Source organism: Medicago sativa, chromosome 3 (assembly GCF_051527215.1).
Source record: "Medicago sativa cultivar Bolivia chromosome 3, Bolivia_mono, whole genome shotgun sequence".
NCBI lineage: Eukaryota > Viridiplantae > Streptophyta > Magnoliopsida > Fabales > Fabaceae > Medicago > Medicago sativa.
The window spans coordinates 32,822,317-32,843,529 of NC_140751.1; the positions used below are offsets into that span (position 1 = coordinate 32,822,317).

The 21,213-nt window shown below is 35.5% G+C and overlaps 2 protein-coding genes, 1 long non-coding RNA gene and 1 pseudogene across 3 annotated transcripts; 2 read left to right on the top strand and 2 right to left on the bottom strand.

The window, feature by feature from the left end:
- The first annotated feature begins 223 nt into the window (after window positions 1-223).
- Window positions 224-2,204, top strand: LOC146937224 (uncharacterized). The gene is made up of 2 exons (XR_015033254.1): window positions 224-534; window positions 1,931-2,204. It is a non-coding gene; the product is annotated as an uncharacterized LOC146937224 (long non-coding RNA).
- Window positions 2,205-13,613: 11,409 nt separating this feature from the next.
- Window positions 13,614-14,417, bottom strand: LOC146937225 (uncharacterized; annotated as a pseudogene).
- A 109-nt stretch (window positions 14,418-14,526) lies between these two features.
- Window positions 14,527-14,949, bottom strand: LOC146937226 (uncharacterized). The gene has a single exon (XM_085749368.1). It carries the CDS (start codon window positions 14,947-14,949, stop codon window positions 14,527-14,529), a length of 423 nt encoding a protein of 140 aa, XP_085605494.1.
- A 4,493-nt stretch (window positions 14,950-19,442) lies between these two features.
- LOC146937227 (uncharacterized) lies at window positions 19,443-21,187 on the top strand. The gene has a single exon (XM_085757774.1). It carries the CDS (start codon window positions 19,455-19,457, stop codon window positions 20,883-20,885), a length of 1,431 nt encoding a protein of 476 aa, XP_085613900.1. The 5' UTR covers window positions 19,443-19,454; the 3' UTR covers window positions 20,886-21,187.
- The last annotated feature ends 26 nt before the right edge of the window (window positions 21,188-21,213 follow it).

Genomic DNA, 21,213 nt, shown 5'->3' on the forward strand with positions numbered 1-21,213 from the left:
CACTACCCTTGTGCATGATTGTTGTTCTTGATGCTTTCTCGAATTCTCCAACAAATGATATCAAAATTCTATTCAGCTTGATGTGAGAGTGGAGGTATCAAAATCCAAATACTCACCGCCAACATCCAAGAGACAAGCTGTAATATACCGCTTACTAGGTAGCGATGTAATACCTGAAAACGATAAAAAGTTCACGACTAAGTTTAGGGGCATTCTTGGAATTTCACGAAATGAAGATATTTAAGTGGATTGGGGTTAGAAATCTTCATTATCCTTATGTCTTTCTCTTTCTAGGGTTACCAACATATGCTCTCCCTTCTCTCTAGAGATCTTGTCTTCTCCATTCATCACTACTTGTGATCTTCACCTAATCTTCTCTCAATCTTCCATCAAGATAGAAACTAAGTAAGGTTAGGGTTTGGCTAAGTTGTTGGAAGCAAGCTTCACCAAACATCTTTCTCTCATCTAGAGTTTTGTTCCTAAGGTTGTGTTGTCCAAGTCTTGAGGATGTGAGCTTATTTCCAGCTTGTTGAGGTGAGTTCTTAGTTAGTTACTACCCATGGGATGTGTGTTATGCTTGTTAGAAAAATATGAATTTTCTAGAGTTACACATAGTGATTATTACCCCTACCATGTTTGCTATACTTGTGTATACTTGTTCCATGACTATTTTTCAGGTGTTATATGAGTAATAGAGTCACTATATGCCTTGAGATACTTGGATTTGAAGATTTTGGCTCAAAAACAACAATTATGCAGGTGCTGGACTGTCAGTACTCGCAACAGTGAGCAAGGAGCTTGCGATGCGAGCAGAATGGCAGAACTGGAGGTTTAATCGCCTCCTAGCTCGCCACTGCGAGTTGTTACTCGCCATTGCGAGTAAGTTCACTCGCGAGGCGAGTGAAGCAGTGCTCACTGCACTGTTTTGCTCGTCTCATCCTGTTCGTCGCCCTTCAGTCCAGTTGGCTCGCATGCGTTCTTCTACACTGATAAACTCCTTCAATCAGGACCCCAAGGCATAGGTTTTCAAAATGATTTCATGATATAAGAAGCAAGTATATTTAAGCATGGTAAACGAGAGAATAAGATGTACGTATCGGGTAGTAAGATAATCTTTTAAGGAAAGGGAAGAACTAGAACCTCGATGTAGATATCGAGAACTAGATAGTCAAGCATAAGTTTTATTACGTGCTAAGATACGAAGCGAATAGTTTATTATTCACAAGCAAGTTTAAGACAAGAGTTAAGTGGTCAAGACCATTAAGAAGTAAAGGTGTCGTGTCTTTTGTATTCCTATCAAGGTTGGATATAAAAGGTTCTCCAAGGGGAATGGGGTAAGCCGTAAGGGACCCGCACGTCACTAAGGGAGTCCGATACGCCCTTGCTAGGCATTTTACCGGTAGTAAGGGACTAACTTCCGGGGTTACTCTACCCGAGACTAGCCCGTAAAATGAATTCAGATATTATTGATTGTTCAACGCTAACCTCTAACTTAATGTTTGAACACTTATATTATGCTTATGTATGTAATGCGATATTTGTTATGTACAAGTTTAGAAGCAAAGCAAAATCAAGAAGTTATGCCGACAACGATCTTAGGTTTTCCCTAATCGTTCGGCTTAGAATCTTATCGTGATCATGTATTGTTTAGGCCTTGATACATACAGTGAATCTTGGCGTATCAGTTTAGTTTCCCCTTAACCGCCATGACACGTATAGGAAGATAGACCTATAACAAGTTAAAAAGAAACTTTGACGGATTTAGTATGCACAACCGTCTAGTCAAGCAAAACCACACACGTATAATCAACCGTCAGGTTGTATTTTAGACATGTGATAACCATAGGTTTTTCCCCGAGGTTATCACTAGCCTAGGGCTAGATAGAACTCACTGAGGCATTATGTCTCATCCCTCTCATTATTTGTTCAGGTTCACAGGTTACTCGAGGTAAAGGTAAGGAAAAAGCTTTGGATTGACCGTGTGTTCGCGGAAACATACTTGAAGTTGGACTTAAGGATGCATATGTATAATTATGAGACATCTTGTGATAACTTATTGTAAACAAGTTTCTTTTGGATGACTAAGTGTACACTATGTATCATAAGACTTGGATGTTTTGTATCTAAATTCTCGACTTAATGTCGTTTCTGTATTGTAAATATTAATGTATCCAATATCAGTTTTAACGCTCTTTTGAATATTCTATACACTTTCAATTAGGCGTTACACAAGCTATCTATGCTAAGACTTTAGACATCAAAATTTTGTGTCGAAAGGGGCTCCATAAACTTCAATTTAGTTATAAATAAATAATGACAAATTAATGGTAATTTCGAAGCGGGTAAAAGATGCCCCCATACCCTAATCCACCGTGTTTAGTGATGTAGGAGACTCATAATTAAGTGATAGCTTGTTATAATTCAAATGTAAGTTGATAGAACCACATCAACCAAATATGAGCTTAATGAGTTAAGAAACTTGTCCAGTGTAAGTAGCTTGATTGGTGAGTTAAGAAACATTGGAGGAGATTAAAGGAGGGTGTTAAGAGTTCGATCTCCTTAACTACTATTAATGAAAGTGTGTGTGTATGTGTAGTCAATGTCGTAAAGGTGTTTATTTCTTAAAAAAAAAGTCGTAAAGGTGTTTGAAGATGTCTTGTTCAAAATCACTTGTGCAGTTTATCTTAGCGTGACTTGATGAACTCTTGATGTTTTGCTCCACATCATTGAACCCTTTCACATATAAAAGTCATGACAACATGCATTTTTATTATTGACAAGCCTATACAACAGAAATTCTGCTCTTTACCCAAACAGTTTTGCTGATTCCCAAAGTAAATGACCAAAACGCCCTTACGCATGTTAACTCACACTAGTGTTAAATTTGCGTGAGTTAACTCACGCAGAGATTTACACAGGATTTACACTAGCGTGAGTTAACTCACGCTGAGATTTGCACTAGCGTGAGTTAACTCATGCTGCGGGAGTTAACTCACGCAGGTGCATTTTGGTCATTTCACTTGGGAATGATCGAAACTATTTGGGTAAAGAGCAGAATTCATACAATCTGTTGTATAGATGTTAAATGGTTCGTTAAACTTCTGATTTGTATAGAAGTTGAAAAGTGAGTGTCAGTCCGTGCTGAGAACCTGATAGTGGCGGAGCTACTTATATAGTTGTGTGGGCATGTGCCTTCACTACTATTTTCATTCTAGTATATTAATATATAGTGTTAGGCCAATTGCCAACAACATACCCCCAATACTTAGTAAAAACATATTCATTTTACCAAAGTAAAATTAGTCTAATTATATATTTAATATCTTATTTATTGATAAGTTGATCAATTAATCATAATATATATTTCTTTTGTGTAATGAGTGGTTCATTTGTAATAAAATTTTGTTCCAAATAAAATGATCTTTTGTGTAAAAAAAATGATGTGTAAAAAAAATGATCTTTTCAACTTTCAATGCAATCTTAATTACTTTTTTTTATTGTACACTAATACTTACATTATTCTTAAGTCTATAACTTCCACTTTGTATATATGGAAATGTAAATACATTAATATTTGATAAGAGTAAAAAAATTAAGAGGTCATTGATAAGAGTAATTTTTTTGTTCATTAATATTTTTTGTCAATTGAGATAGGATTTATGGACTCTTTCATTTATATATTGTTGGTAAACTAGTATTTTTATATTGCCCCCACAATCTAAAATTTCTGGCTCCGCCACTGGAACCTGACATGTTGTTTTGTACACACTGCTGGCCTTTTCAAACATATAGGAGAAAGTGGAATTATAATAATAACTGTGTAAGAACAGCGGCTGTTTTACCCATAATCTGAATAGTTTCTGAAAACTTGGTATTATTGGTTGAGAATGGTGGTGGATTAGAAGAATAATAATGTCAGAGACAAGTTTGATGTTGAAAGGTCTGGATTCTTTGAATAATTTCATGAGTAATATATGCACAAGGCATTAGGAGCCTCCAACAATTTGCCCCAACTCCAAAAGTGTAGAACTAGAAAGGGACCAGCACACCATGGGGCAATAACATGTGCTCATATGAGAAAGCGACAAAAGGACAGTGGCACATGTGGTTGTCATTCCGAAGCGTGCACGTAGTTAACATTACACAAATAGATTTAAAATACTCATGTGGCCAATCTTCATTCGAAAAAAGCATTACTGTAATATCACCTAGAACATGGATTGGATTTCATACTAGACGGAGGGACGAAGCTAGGAATTTACCACTATGGAACTAAGTCAAACGATCATAATTGATTGAAAAAAAGATTTGTTTAAATACAAATTAAGAAATTTAATACTAATTTGTTAATGCAGTTAATAACTATATTAAGTATAGGCAGGGCCGTCCCTGAGAATTCGGAGGCTCGGCTCTGGGAATGAAAAGAGGTCAGTGATAAAATTAAAACGTATTTTTTTTAAAAGAGCAATGCTCTATTTATATTTTTTAAAAGATAAATACAACGTGCCGTATATATGCGGTACACCCATAGGTGAAAATAACTACCGTATACATGAGGAATCCCCACCTAACACCAAAAGCAAGAGGAAAATTAAACCTGCACAAAACAATCAAAAGTCATGCGCTGTTTGCACCCCCTTTATTGCAGGATAGTGTACTACTGGATAGTATACTACTGGGTATATTTTTTTTTTGAGGCCCATCCTTGGGGGAGGCCCAGCTCGGTTGAGCTGTTTGCACCCCCTCAAGGCCGGCCCTGAGTATAGGAGGCAATGATAAATATGTATATATATATATATATATATATTTTTTTTTGAATAAAAGATAAATATGTATAGTAACACACAAGTGTCGACTAGTTAGCAGAGAGGAAAAAAAAAACAAGAGAGAAAACAACCACCCATTTGAAGAAAATATGGAAATGAAAATATACTTACTCGAAAATATGGAAATGAAAATATACTTACTCGTTGGAGACACAAATTATACTCGACCAAATAGAAAAACTTGTACTCCCTCCGTTCCTTCTTAAGTGTCTTTTTAGAGTGAATTTTTCATTTCTAATTAACTGTCTTTTTGATATTTTAAGGGTATGATTTGTCAATTATACCCTTTATCACTTACCGATATTGTTCACGTATGTAAACACAATTTTTATTACAACAGGTGAGCTGCTCAGTGAGACGTCTTAGGTGGAGTCTCAAGAGCACTCTTAAGAAGTAAATGAATGATACACTGTTTTCACTATATGGAATCTGTCCCATCAAACATCCAAGTGTTCCCCTTTTACAGTGCTAGTTTAATGGGCCTTTCTCTGATCATTCAAGGCCCATTAAGTTGTGATCCAGAGCCTTCTATTGGTTGTCTGTTTTCTGTACGGCCGCGCGCGGACTAAAGATCAACTCATCCGTACCAGGCGCATGGAATCGAGATGCGTCGATCATTCGTACTGAGCTGGCTGAAGACGTGCTGAGCTGGCCGTCTTGGCTTGACTTAAACAGTCAAAGGGAATGGTCTATCCATGCCAGTCCAGTTATCTTTTTCAACAAAACTAATTAATAATATATATTTGAAAAACTAAAGTTTTTTTTAAACAAAGTTTGATTAGCAAGTAATTATCATCAAGTAGTATGATACTTAGGGGTTTCCCTTGTCAATGGTTGATTTACTTAAACAACGGAAAAAAAGATAAAACAACAATTAGGTCATGCTGGATTTCTCTCTCTTTCATTGATTGATAACTGAGTCTAGTTTCTACAATTGCCTATTTGTTCTCATGACGTTTGATGACGAGGTAACTTGCTTTACTTGTTACTAACGAAAAGATGAGTGTAACACCTTAAACTTTAAAAGAGATAAATTACGCTAATGATACGAGCATATCAAGAATTTAGATGTTACTTCTTCAATAAATCACCAACCATGCATAAATAATTAGTTTCTCAAAACATCGCTGCGGAATAAAACAACATTACATCGACACCAAAATAAAATCTTTCAACAGTCATCCAAAATATAATAAGTCTCCATACATCCATGTTATCATACAACTCATGTCATCATCAATACATAGTCTCAAAAATCGCCAACAAGCATAATAAAGGTAACAACAAAGACCGACCCCTAATCAGAGCCCTAAGTCTAAGACACTAAAAGCAATAAACGAGGTAGCATCCAAGCTATCCTCAAGCTTCTCACCCAAGCAAAGCAAAACAACTATTCCTGCACACCGTCTACCCATCCATACTGCTAAGGACCACAATGGCATGGATTGAGGGCTTGCTTTCTGCACATTTTCATGTTTTTTATTTTTATGTTGTACTAAAAGTGTAAGGGACCAATTCTGGCCAAAAGCACTAATTTTCAATTTCTAGTGTGTTTTATCCATTTTAAAGCTTTCAAAAGCTTTAAATGGCGTGCTTGCTTTATTTTATAAGGAAAATAATATGCTGAAGTGAAAAGAAATCAAGAACATGAAAGGAAATTGAGGAAGTGGTGTTGCCACACACAGTAAAGCAGAATGAATTGTTTTCTCTTAGCCCACTCATTGATGAAAGCCATTGGAAAAGTTTTCAGCATCATGGGAGGCGACCCACCATCAATTGTGGCTGCACAATTTCTTTCTAAATCAATTTGTAACCATTTTTGCAATTATTCAGCATTAGGCATTGATCTTTAAACTAATGGCTGAATTCTAAGAGTTTTTCATGAGTTATTTTCTTTGTTACAACATGTGACCTCTTTCATATATATATATATATAAGGGGCTAAAATTATGAATAAGATAAGACTATGTTGAGTGAAAAACTACGCTATGTGTGTTTTTGAGCAATTGCTCTTTGGTTCTTGATTGGACCAATTTTGATCATATCAAGAATCTTTTTTTGTGGTGATCCTCAATCCCATATACTTATCACTTTCTTGGATTAGAAAGTGTGGCGTCCCTATCTTTCCGTTCCATTTATCCATTTTATCCACAAAATTTGTTTGGGTCAAAATTCTGCCATTTGTCCATTTTTAACCCAAATATCCATTTTCAATTCTGTTTATTGCATTTTGAATCGCAAGAATTTTAAAGTTCAAATTATCAAAGCAATTTCGTGAATTTGGAGGAAAAATGACCATTTTTGGAATATTGGAATCATCAAGTGGTAATCAGAGCAAAGTTCTAAAAAGGGCCAAACATTGGTAAAGTGTCTTACTTCTTGTTCCTTATTATTTCTTTTTTTTTTTTTACCAATATTGATGTTCATAATAAAAACGAAAAAAAAGTGCTCCTCTGTGTGTTTTTGCCACACTCTAATTTTGTTTTTATTTTCTAGTCAATCTTTATCCTTTGTTTCTTGTTTTTGTGTCTTTCTTTGTAATAAGTCTTTGGGAATGTTGATTCATTTTGGTTTCTGTAAAGAACTAAAAGAGCAATTTGAGTGGTAAGGACCATTTTAAACACTTGTTACTAATTTCACAAAATTTCACAATCATGTCTGATCCACCTTCACCTAGAATAACAGCTATGTCGATTCCAATGAGAGCAATGCGTGAGCATTTTGAGAGGCTGTTAAGAGAACAAGCTGAACAATTCCATCAAAGAGTTGATGAGTTAGAAAGAATGTCTCAAAATTCTAATGATGGTAGTGGTGACGAGGATGACAGGAGGCGTAGAAAGAGACCAAAAGAAAATCATTTAAGAGGCATACAAATTAAAGTCCCATCTTTTGTTGGAAAGAGTGACCCAGAAGCATACCTAGAATGGGAGACTAAAATTGAAAAAAAAATTAATTGCCAAAATTACTCTAATGTTGAAAAAGTGTAAGTTGCTTCCATTGAGTTCAAGGAGTATGCTTTAGTATGGTGGTATCAATTGATCAAAGAAAGGAGGTATGGAGAACAACTGATTGATACTTGGGATGAGATGAAAATAATCATGAGGAAAAGGTTTATGCCTTCCTATTACCATAGAGACTTGAACAACAAATTTCAAAGACATACTCAAGGTTCGAAAAGTGTTGAAGAATTTTTCAAGGAGATGGAGATTGCAAAAATTAGAGCTAATGTGGAGCAAAACAATGAAGCAACCATGGTAGATTTATTCATGGTCTAAATCATGACATTAGTGACATAGTTGAACTTCATCACTATGTTGAAATGGATGACTTGGTACATCAAGCTATCAAATTGAAACAATAACTCAAAAGAAAAGGCCAAGTTAGAAGAAACACTTCTTCTTTTAACTCTTCAAGTTGGAAGGATAAAATAGAGAAGGAAGGAGCCTCATCATCAATTCCAAAGGAGTCCACGACTCATCCTAAAGGTATACAAACAAACCTTTCTCTAAGTACTTCTACTAACAAAAGTGTTAAGTGTTTCAAATGTCAAGGTCAAGGACACATAGCTTCTCAATGTCCAACAAAGAGAACTATGATTATTGAAGAGAATGAACACGTTAAGGTAGAGAATCATGATGGGTATGTTGAAGAGGAGGATGAAGAAATACCAAGTGGAGACCTTTCTGATTCGGAGGTTTTTGGAAAATCAAGCTAAGGAGGAGGAATCAAATCAAATGGAAACTCTTTTCCACACAAGATGCCTTGTTCAAGGGAAGGTATGCTCTTTAATTATTGATGGAGGTAGTTGTACTAATGTTGCTAGTACACGCTTGGTATCTAAATTGGAATTAGAAACAAAACCTCACCCAAGGAATTACAAACTTCAATGGCTTAATGAAAATGTAGAAATGCATGTTGATAAACAAGTAGAAGTTTGTTTTAAAATTGGTAAGTATGAAGATGATGTTTTGTGTGATGTAGTACCAATGGAGACAAGTCATTTGTTGTTAGGGAAACCTTGGAAATTTGATAGAAGTGTCATTCACGATAGCCGAACCAACAAGTACTCTTTTATGCATTTTGGTCAAATGATTAGTCTTGCACCATTGAGTCCTAATGAGGTTAGAGAGGATCAAAAGAAAATGAAAGAAAAATATGAGCAAGAAAAAAGAGAAAAATAAAAATCAAAAGAAAAGAAAGAGAGTTTGCTTGAAAAAAAATGAGAGTTTGTAATATCCCGCCTGTCAGTATCGGAATATTACCAGTCGATCGTACTAGAGGATTAATGTTATGGAAAGTATGTATGATGGAAATGTTTATTAATGGCATAAGTCAGGTACGAGTTAACTATCAGTGTTGGATAAACGTGTTTAAAATGAAGGGTAAAATCGTACGTTCGCGCAAGGGAGTATATAAGTGTTTTTGGGGCCAAATTATTCATTTTCCACTTCTCTTTCTCTCTCTAGGTTTGAGAGAAAGAATTCTCTCCTCTCTCTCTCTAGGAGGCCGCCCCCTTTTCCTCTCCCAATCCACTCAAACTCTTCCAAGATCAACAAGTGGTAATCAAGCATGGATTATGGTAGCTTAGCAAGCAAGAAACACATGAAGGAAAGGATTAAAGCATGGTTTGCTGGGAAAAGTTAAGAATCAAGAATGAAGCTAAAGCTAGGGTTTGGGCTTGATGCTTCAAGAATTGCAAGAAACTTGTTTAGGTGAGTTCTATAGATAGTTTACCACCTTTGGGCTGTGCAAATTCATGTTAGAATGAAAAGATTTATGTTATTGAGGGGTTTAGAAACCTAGTGTCCCTTTGATCAATTCTTGACAATTACATGTTAGATTGCCATGAAATATGTTATTTAAAGTCAATATATGTTTCTGGATGTTCATAGTGCAGTGCATTGCAGGATAGAATTTGACGAGTTTTGGGTCAAAATTGCAAAATCAGCACCACAGACCCGAAGAAACTCGCAATTAGTGAAATTATTTCGCTAATAGCGAAATTTTGCCGAGAAACTCGCCCCAGGTTTGCAATTTTCAAAGAAATTTATGGCGCCCCACCATCAATTGTGGCTGCACAATTTCTTTCCAAAATAATTTGTAACCATTTTTGCAATTATTCAGCACTAGGCATTGATGTTAGACTAATGGTTGAATTCTAAGAGTTTTCATGAATTATATTCTTTGATTACAACATGTGACCTCTTTCATATATATAAGGGGCGAAAATTATGAATACGATAGGAATATTTTGAGTGAAAAACTAAACTATGTGTGATTTTGAGCAATTGCTCTTTGGTTCTGGATTGAACCAATTTTGATCATATCAAGAATCCTTTTTTGTGGTGATCCTCAATCCTATAGACTTATCACTTTATTGGATTAGAAAGTGTGGTGTCCCTGTCTTTCCATTCCATTTCTCTATTTTATCCATAAAATCTGTTTGAGTCAAAATTCTGCCATTTGTCCATTTTTAACCCAAATATCCATTTTCCATTCTGTTTATTGCATATTGAATCACAAGAATTTTAAAGTTCAAATTATCAAAGAAATTTCGTGAATTTGGAGGAAAAATGACCATTTTTGGAATATTCTACTCATCACATATGGATAAGGAAGACGCTCAACCAAATGACCACTGGATGTTAGTCCACAATTCATAATCAAACATAATCAAACAAAGCATAGCACGTATATTCAATCTCTAATCAAGTCATCAACATAATCTTATCACTTAACAACATCAATAATATAAATCACAAAAACACTTGCCTAATCAATTCAACAAATACAATTCATCATTTCAAGATGTAGGCAAAGGAATTATCATCATCAAAGGAATCACCAAATCATGCATATATATTTCTCACTTATTACTATTACCAAGGTAATTATCATCAAAATAGATTCACCAAATGTATAAGCACAAGCAAGTAAGAAATACAATTAGAGCTTGATTCAAATATTCACAACCATAAACAAATGTCCACCAATGCACATATACCAATTCACATAATCACAACATTCACCAAATTTCACCAATCCTCGAATTCACCAAGTTACATATTCAATTATGAAACGACTCACCAAATAATAAATGCATGCAATGTTCTAAATTCTTCTAGATGCATGTGGTACCATTGGATTCCGGAGATAATTTTACCGTTAATGAATCCACCAACATAATAAACACCACCAATTATGTTCTACATAAGCTATGTAATAAACACCACCAATTACATTCTTCAAATCACCTCAATATGACTATGAATGCATGGACTTCAAGTAAGGACTCGACAATGCATAACTCACCAACATAGACATTAACATAATAATCACCACCAATTATGTTATTCACCAATAATTGCATTATCAAATACTTACATCCATACAATCAACAAGTCATGATCACAATCATCACAAAAACAAAATCATGTTTATCATCAAACATTCATTAAATAGTCATCACCAAACAAAACACCTTCACCTCGTAATTCAAAAGTTATATTCAACAAGAGTCATCACGAAATCACCAAAAGAATCAACATCATAATCATCAACACCATTTAACACATCAAAGAAACTATAAAGTTCCAAATTCAGATTTCACATAAAGACCGACATTTAGCTACATCTTGAACTCTATCAAATTAAAACACCAAATCCTCAACAATTTATTCACATTAAATCATACTAACATGAATTCAAAGTCTCCTACGAGTTATCCAACCATAAATTATTTTTTGACAAAGTTCGTCTAAGTTTATGAAAACTGGTATTTTCCGACAAATTATCCAAAACCAAAGTAAACAAATTCAAACGCCTCAACCGAGTATACACACAAATCACATATGAGTGCAGTAACATATACATGTACGTTTGATAGGCTAATTCTGACAAATCCCGAATTTTACCTAAGTTCGTCTCATTTTATCACAAAACACCGATTTTTCCAAAAATCAAGTTCCATGTTATTATAGTTCTATAAAAAGCCTACATACTTCCTTTAAGTCCATCATTACACTAAACAAGTTAAAACATCCACATTGTTCTTAAGAAAAGTCATTGCTCGATTATCTCAAAAGAAGTTTGTCTCAAAAATCCAAGTTTCCTCTCATTAATGAAAATCAAATTAAGTATAAACATACTATGTTCCAGCAAGTATATTAATGAAAACAACAAAAGAACACCTCCTAAGGATTTCCTAGAAACCCTACATGTCACCCCCAAAGCACGTATATCAACTATTCATCATCATGTGTAACTCAAAATATTCACGATTTTAATTTACACAGTTTCTTCACAACATTAGACACACATCATTCAATATCACAACTCCATGAATACATACCCATTTATTCATTCTAAAGAAAGTTACTTTGATGTTTTGAAAAATTTATTTCGCTGCGACGTTTTTAATTTAAATGAAGTATTATTAGATGTGTGACACCCTTGCTTGTTTAATTATTTATTGTATTTTTATTAGAAAATAATATGCGGGGAGGGTGTTACATAGTGGTACCAGAGCAGGTCGGTCCAGTCAGACCAAGTTTATAATTTTTTTTATTCCCTTGTATGTGACATGTGTGCAAACACTGTTGGTACTTGTTTGAGTCAAATAATTTTCAAGGGCGAAAATTCTTTAAGTATGGGAGAGTTGTAACACCCCAACTTTTTTATATTAGTTTATTAATATAATTATTAGATAATATTAGTATTATTATTAGTAGTAGTAGTGTTGATTGTTGACATTATTGTTTTTTTTATTGTTTTTATTTGAATTAAATCAAATTTAAAATGTTTGGGTGAGGTTATTTAGTTAATTGAGATAAAGACGTTAAATGAATAAGGGTAGTGTATATAAACTAGAGCTTTAATTAATAATTGTAGATTAATTAAAAAGAGAGTGAGAGAAAATAATATTTAGAGAGAAAATAGAGTTTTTTTAGAGAGAATAAGAAAGTAGAGTGCGAACGAAGGTGGACTAGAAAAATTGGGTAGAAAAGAGGTGTAGTTGGTGAGCTGAGTAATGCTTTAATGATTTAAGTAGAGGGAAGTGTGAAAAGCAAGACGATGTAGTTACAAAAAGAATAGTAACAAATTCGGGAGGTGCATATTTTAATATGAAAGATTAGTAACAAACTTAACTGATAATTATAAATAGATGAGAACGTTAGAGAAATAGGGTGACAACAAACAGAGAAAAGATTAGAGAACAACGAAAACTAGGGTTGTGGAGAGAAGGGGCAAGAAGACATAGCGAGAAGAACCTAGAGAGATTTCACCGTAATAATTCATCAAATTCTACAAACTAAGGTATGGGGGGAGTCTTTATTCACCATGAGGGTTGTATGAACATATGGATAGTGAAGGACTTTTGTTTTCCATTGTTTTTCATGATCTTTAATATAAATTTGTGCTCTTTTATGTCGCTAATTACATGCTTGATTCATTGAGATTGGTAAAACATTATTTTCGACGGTCATCGCCTATTTTTGTTTTTAACACTATTCTCATATGAACCCTAATTTATAAATTAGGAATATTTTCTTTGTTGCATAAAACTGCGTGTTGACAGACCTTTGTTTAGTAAACAACTAGACTCTTGACCCGTGCTACCGCACGGGTCATATCACATAAAAGTTAATCGAATAAATCACAATAATGTAAAACATATTTAATCAATAGAAGTTTTATAACAATTAAAAAATATGTTCCCTCCTAAGACAACAATAGCAACAAAATGAAATGGTAACATACATAACAAAAAGGTTTGAACAATAACCATCAAGATACATCACGAAAGACTTCGTGATAAACAACATTTGAGGTCGTATTAGTGTTCTCCCCATCTCCATCAACGATTAGTATTTTCAAATCTTGTCTTGAAGTGACCTTGGAAATTGCAATGTACAGCTGGCCATGCAGAACTCGGCAAATAAATTCCAACATTTTTGAGTGATTGCCCTTGACTCTTATTGATTGTCATGGCAAATGAAACAGATATTGGAAATTGTCTTCTTTGGAATTTGAAAGGAATTTTAACATCAGACGGTTGAAGAGATAACCTGGGTATGAAAACTTTTTCGCCGATGTTACTTCCATATATAACCTTAGCTTCAAGCACAAATTTTCCCATTCGGGTTGTGATTAACCTTGTTCCATTGCATAATCCCAACTTTAGATCAATATTTCTCAAAAGCATAATTGAAACTCCAATCTTCAATCTTATCTTGTGATGTGGAAGTCCTGAAGCATTTATTGTGTTGAGAAATTCTGAAGTGTGGACATCATCAACAACATCAAAATTCCCATTTCGTGTCAATGGAGTATCATAGCTCAAATATGTCTTCTCTTCACCTGAAAATATGATATATCAGTCAAACCATCTAACAGGTTCGGATAAGTGCTATCAACAATGGATTGAACATGATTGCCTGAACTATGTATAAGTAAATCGGGAGGGATCTGAAGTAATATATCCACGTCATTTATGAGCCCAACTTTCCCATCATCAATTGCCAAAACCCAATCAGAGAACAATCTTCTTTCTTCAATATCAGCGTCTGATGCACCACTTAGTAGTCTCATATTTTTTTGTAAGGGTGAGAACTTCACAATAATTCCATATACATGAAGAGTTGATGGTGGCGTTTACTATTTCTTGTCTAGTCCCTTTCGGCACAACAGGGAGAATCTGTCAGAAGTCTCCTCCTAAAACAATAACTTTTCCGCCAAACGGAATGTGCTTGAATCTCTTGTCAACATCTCTCATCACATCGCGAAATGATCGATCCACAGCTTTGAAGCAATGTCGGTGCATCATAGGAGCTTCATCCCATATAATGAGTTTTGACTTGATTATTAACTTAGCTAAAGGTGAATCAGGTTCTATAGGACATGTTGAAGCTTCGTGGATAAGAATAGGAATGCCAAATCTTGAGTGCGTGGTTCTGCCTCCAGGTATGAGTAATGCAGCTATGCCACTTGAAGCAACTATTATAACGATTTCACCTTGTGATCTCAATGCAGCTGCCATAGCCCTCCATAAAAAGGTTTTCGCTGTGCCACCGTAACCATAAAGGAAAAATACCCCAGGCTTGTTTTGGCTTACCCTTGTCATTATTGTATCATACACATTATGTTGCTCTGATGTCATAGAAGACATCAATCTTTCATGTTCTGCAGCTAAAGCCTTTCAATCATAATTCAAATCTTCATTTATGAGCACATCTTGTACATCAGGAACTAATGCACGATCTGCGCATGGCATTGGAGGATAATCTTGCAAACCCTTTCCCGAACTTTGTAGCATGAACTCAATATCTGCTAATGCATACACTTTTAATTGGTCATCTGTCAGGACTAAACCTGCAATGGACATATTTGGATATAAGGATAGATAAATAGAATAAAGTAACTACCTAAATATACTACGTACTTGTATGCAAAAATGTCGTCTATAGTGCAACATCTGTGAAAGAACAGTGGTCATATATTATTGCTTTGACATAGCTACGACATACTTTACAATTTAAAAAAATACTCAAAATTAGATGATATTAACATAAAGTACCTATTAAAAAAAAATATACCTCTACATGAGTAGAGAGCGAAATTCGTGACATTTTTTGTTGTCGTAAGATCTAACATGATAGAATTACCAGATCAGCTGTCTGTTTAAGCGTTTGAAGCGAAAATTTGCACAAAATTATAAGGAGAAGACAACTCTTTATAGAAAGTTTTCAATGTAAATGACAATTGTGCTTTTATTGGTAGTAATTCCTATTAATTGCAGCAATTAAAAGCCTAAACTGTGTATTGATTTGTAAGTTGTCATACCCCAATTTTGGACCAGTTATTTCTTTTTCCAGTCGTTTTTAAAACGTCTCAAACTCTTTTTTCGCTTTAATTATTTAAAGTCATTTAGTCATCTTTTGAAAAATTTTGAGGCTTTATTTTACAGTTCAAAGTGAAATTCTTTTTTCCAAACTTCGTGTAATTTAAATCTTTTCTTTTGTGCGTCAGCTTTTAAAATATTTTACGCGCTCTTTTTAAGTATTTAGCGTCCTATTTTTATTTTAATTTCCTTTAAAAAGCTTTTAATTCAAAGTTTCCTCTTTGTCCGTCTTTAAATCGCTTTGAAAGAATTTTGTTCGCGCTTAAAAACGCCGCGTTATTTTAGACATCTCAGTCAAAATTTCGGCAGAGAGGTATTGTAAAATACCTCATTTAAGATAAATCTTTTAGTCTTAACCTTTTTATTATTTATTTTTATTATTAATTTTATTATTATTATTGTTAGAAAAGTCACGTGAGTCTTACAAACTCACTCTTTTAATTTTTTCTTTTTTTTTTATTTCTTTTAATTTTTGTTAAGCCTTTGGGACCATCTAGTAGTCCATGTCTCCTGTCCTTATTGTTCCTGAGGGAAACTTGGTCCCCAATCTTCATTTTGGTGTGCTGGAATTTTTCATCAGAGTCAATTAAGGGCATTTTGGTCATTGTTCTCAGAGTCAGAAACCCTAATTTTTAGCAGTATTTAAAGCCTGCATTTATGGCATCTGTCCAATCAGTCAGAAATCAGCAGAAGCAATAATTACAAACATTATTCCATTTCTCTCTCTTTCTCATCGAATCAAACACACCAAAACCTAGAAAATTACATGAACTTCAGGAAGAACATGAAGAACACATAACTTTTCCAAAACTCAGAAATCATCTTCCATACACAATCATCTCATATCAAGTCCGAAATTCATGATTATCACAACATAAATTTCGAATTTGACACCATAAGCCTCACAACATGAACAATTTCGAATCCATCCATACAAGATAGAAAGAATTCGAAATCATCTTCCATTTCTCTGCCAAAGCCGAATCAAAAGAGCTCAATAATTACACACAGTAGTACAAGCATAAATCAAAACAGAACCAAGGAAAGGGTAGAAGCACAGATCGGAATAGAGAGGATAGGAAGGAACAACAGCTTGTTTTCTTTCATTCTTACATATCCGAGACAACTAAGAGGTAACCACTCCACTACTCTTCTTAGTTCGACTTTGTTCATGTACTTGCATATAATGTTTTTTTTTCGAATCTTCAAGTGTAGATCTAGACCTTGTTGTTGCTTATTTTTGAAAAATAGTTTGAGATTTGAAAAGAGGAGGAGATGAGGAACTAGATCCATAAAAAAATTAAAAAAAAAAGTCCGCCCTCTGATGCGGTGGCGCCGCCGCCGGAAACCGGCCAGCCGCCGCCGGAAACCGGCCAGCCGCCGCGTCGGAGTTCTAGCTCCTCATCTTCTCCGGCGTGCCATTCTAGAGAGAGGGGAGAGAATTTGAGTTGTGTTTGTTTTAGAGAGAAGGAAGATTGGATATAATGAAAAAAACCGGATTCAGCCCCCTTTTATAACCACAGTGAACCGGTCTGGTTCATTTGAACCGGACCGGTTTGATTTGGTTCTTCCTCCTTCTCTCTGCACCCTCAAATCTATCCTCTTTCTCTAATCCAACGATTTCTGTTTATTTCCTTTGATTTATTATTATGCGCTGTATTTGGTTATTGCATGCTCCCCTGATTGTGGACCATCAGATCTACTTTCTCAGATAGATCTGACGGTCCTTAGGGCTTCTAGCTTATTTCCATGTTCTTTATTGACTGTGGCCTATGGTATACCCCCTGTTTACTAGCCTTGTGATCATAAAATCCAAAGGCTAGGGTTAACTCCTAAGGCCCAATGGATTTTGTGTAGGCATTTTATGTGTTTCTCTATTGTTTTGTTATACACACCCCCTGCATTACTTACTTATTTTTTACAAACTTTTAAAATAATTTCATGCATTTTTCTTTTAATTTCTTTCAAATAATATTATCCCATCCATTTTAAAGCTTTATTTTCTATGCTTTATTTCATTTTTAGTTCTTTGCTTTAAAAATTCATCTCATGCATTTTTAATGTCTTGTTCAATAATTTTCCATATGAATCATGCTTTATTAAATTTTTTCTTATCATCATTTCATTGCATTTTAGTATATAATGCTTTTAATTTTCTCTTTATCGCATTATACCATGATTGCTTTAATTTTGGTTCCTATTTCATTTTTTCCTATTGCAAAGCCCCATAAGATTTAGTGTGTATAATTAGGGGAATGATGTAATTTATTGTGGGCTTTGCATTTAGGAAGGGTATGTAATGGCGTAGTAATTGCACACACCGACACAAGCACCGACACTTCACCATTTTATTCGTTGCTTTATGCTTGCTTTATTATTCGCATCGTTACGTTAGTTTACCGTTAGTCTAGTAAAACCTTTTTATCTCAAAAATCAAATAAGCAAAAGTCAAATTATTTTTCTTAATAAACCTTGGATCCAAATCCAAGAGATTTTACCTTTATTTTCTTAATCAAATTCCTAAATGAACTTTAATTAAACTTAGACTAAATTTCTCAAATAAAATGAAACAACCTAACTTCTATTTTATTCTTCTATACCTTGAGGTCTCGCAACCCTTCTCAAAACCATTTTCAAAATCAAATTAAAATCAACCTAACCCACAAAAAATATTTTTATAAGAGAGAACTACGGCGGTTTTGATCCCTTTTAAGGGTACGTAGGCAGAGGCTTTATTCCTTTCAAATCGATCAAATAAAAATAACAAAAACTCCTACTTCTTCTCCCTCCATTCTTTCACTTAGACTTTAAGCAATATATTTTAAAATAAAAATAATCTAGGATAAGATAAAGTTAGAAAGAGGTTCCCATAGAGTACCGTGGACGATGCGGGTGCCTAACACCTTCCCTAATCGTAATCAACCCCCGGATCCAAAAAGGGTTTTAAATTCATCTTTTCCCTTCCCACGAATAAAGATCGAAAAGTCCAAACGATTGAGGGTTCAAAACCAATCAATGGATTGACACCCGAAAATCATGGTCTACAAAATTGGCGACTTCACTGGGGATCCTACGCGGGTTAAGCCCATCTTTCTTCCTTTATTTATGCTTTACTATTTTGTATATATTTCTACTTTGTACGTGAGGGGTGAGAAAAGAAGTCCTACTCCCGGACTTGAGTGAAACCTACGATAGGACGGAGTACGATCATAGTACCATACCAGGAGCGGTCCTGCCTATGTGTGCATGTGATATAACTCCACTCAACGTGGGTTCAAGAGTAAATATACGTCACCATGAGCAGTCGTGATTGGCGATATTATTTTTGAAACCCATCAAGCGTTGAGGACCTTTAGATCACCTTTAACCCATCTTGGCCTTTTTAGGACGTAGTGCGGTGGCTAAACCAAGAGCGGTCTTGACTTTAGCTGCCACGCGATACTACACTCAAACTAGACTTCCTTGTGAATACTGTTGGTCTAGGAGCAGTCCTACGCACTGATAAGTCCACGAGGGTAGTTGTAATTTGGGAACTTGGTAGAACCTTTGTTACAAGTGCAAGTTAAACCATAGTCCTTACCAAATAGCGTTACCTTCACCTCCAACATTTGGAATCTAACCCCCCATGTATTTAAATATTCTTAGCATCATGCATTCATCCATAAATATTTATTTTCATTCATAAAGCTATCGAAGGATTTAGACAAGTGTTTTTGTAAACATTGTAGATGAATCCCGAAACAAGGAGCATTAAGAAGTATAGTTTCAAGAGACCAGATTTGACAAAGCTAAGGGAGCTAGGGAATCAAGTTGCTAATCCTAAGAAGTTCCGGGAACGGTATGGGAGGTTACTCAATCTCATCAGGGTGAGGGTGGACGATGGCATCTTGGAAACTTTGGTGCAATTCTATAACCCGATTTATCACTGCTTTATTTTCCCAGATTATCAGTTACTCCCCACGCTTGAGGAGTATTCCTATTGGGTCGGCTTACCGGTGTCAAAAGAAGTACCCTTCAATGGCCTTGAACCCGCACCTAAAGAAACAACTATTGCAAAAGCACTCCATCTAAAGCCTTCCGACCTAGTTCAACCCCACTTTACCATTAAAAACAAGTTCCTTGGCCTAACCGCTAAATTCCTCTACCGAAAAGCCTCTGACTTTCTCCAAGCCAAAAAAACCGATGCATTTGAATCCGTTCTTGCCTTGCTTATATACGGCCTCTTCTTGTTTCCCAACATGGAGAACTTTGTTGACATCAATGCCATCAAGATCTTCCTCACCAATAACCCAGTCCCTACCCTCTTTGCAGATACTTATCACTCCATCCACTATAGACAGCGCCAAGAGGGCGGGACTATTGTTTGTTGTGCACCACTATTATTCAAATGGTTTGCTTCACACTTGCCCGCAGCCGTCTTCTCCAAGACCGACATCGGGAATGCTTCTTGGTCTAACAGACTTATGCCTCTCACCCCGGCCGACATTGTTTGGGCTCATCCGGCAGCTGACACTGAAGGGATCATCGGTGCTTGTGGAGGATTTGAGAATGTGCCCCTCATTGGTACAGGTGGAGGAATCACTTATAATCCGACTCTTGCTATGCGCCAGTATGGATATCCTATGAGAGGGAAGCCTGATAGTATTGCTTTATCCAGTGAGTTCTACCTTAATAGTGAGGTGGATCGTACAGATTTGAGGATGCGGTTTGTGCAAGCTTGGTACACCGTTCGTAAGTTTGATGGGATCCAGTTAGGGAAAAAGCAAAACATCGCACACAAATCCTACACTCAGTGGGTGATTGAGAGGGTTGTGGCTTTCGGCATGCCTTACACCATACCAAGGCATGTGTCGGCAACTGACCCAGAAGTACCATGGCCTTTGTCCCCAGAGACAAAGAAAGAGTACCAAGAGCGTTTGCATGCGTCCAACTACGAGAAAGCCGCTTTGGAGAGAATGCTCCGCAAGAAAGAACAAGATTATGAGATAGTAATGGGTATGTTAGAGCAAAAGAATTGGGAAAGTGAAGAGAGGCGCCTTGAGATTCTCCGATTGGAAGACATCATCAAAGAAAAAAATGTCGCGCTTGACAGGGTCCCGGGACAAAAGAAGAAACGGAGTGCTTTCTTTGCCAACACATGTTCTCATCCGTCTCCCTAGAGTGTCTGAAGTTTCTTCTAAGAGTTGTTTACTGCTTTATGCTTTATATTTGTATTGTTTTATATTTGCAAGTGTTTTGTATTTGTAAGTCTATCCCTTGGCTTGGTTGTTAGAAAGGGAATTACCTTGTAGTATTTTATATTTGGAGTCTACCCCTTGACTCAGTCTGTTAGAAATGGATTTATCTTGTAGTCTTCTTTACGTTTGTAAGTTTATCCCTTGGCTTGGTTCTTAGAAAGGGAATTACCTTGCAGTACTCTTTTGTCATCAATGAAATGTTTAAATTGTTATGTTTACAAAAATTTACTTTGTAAATCCTTCGATAAAA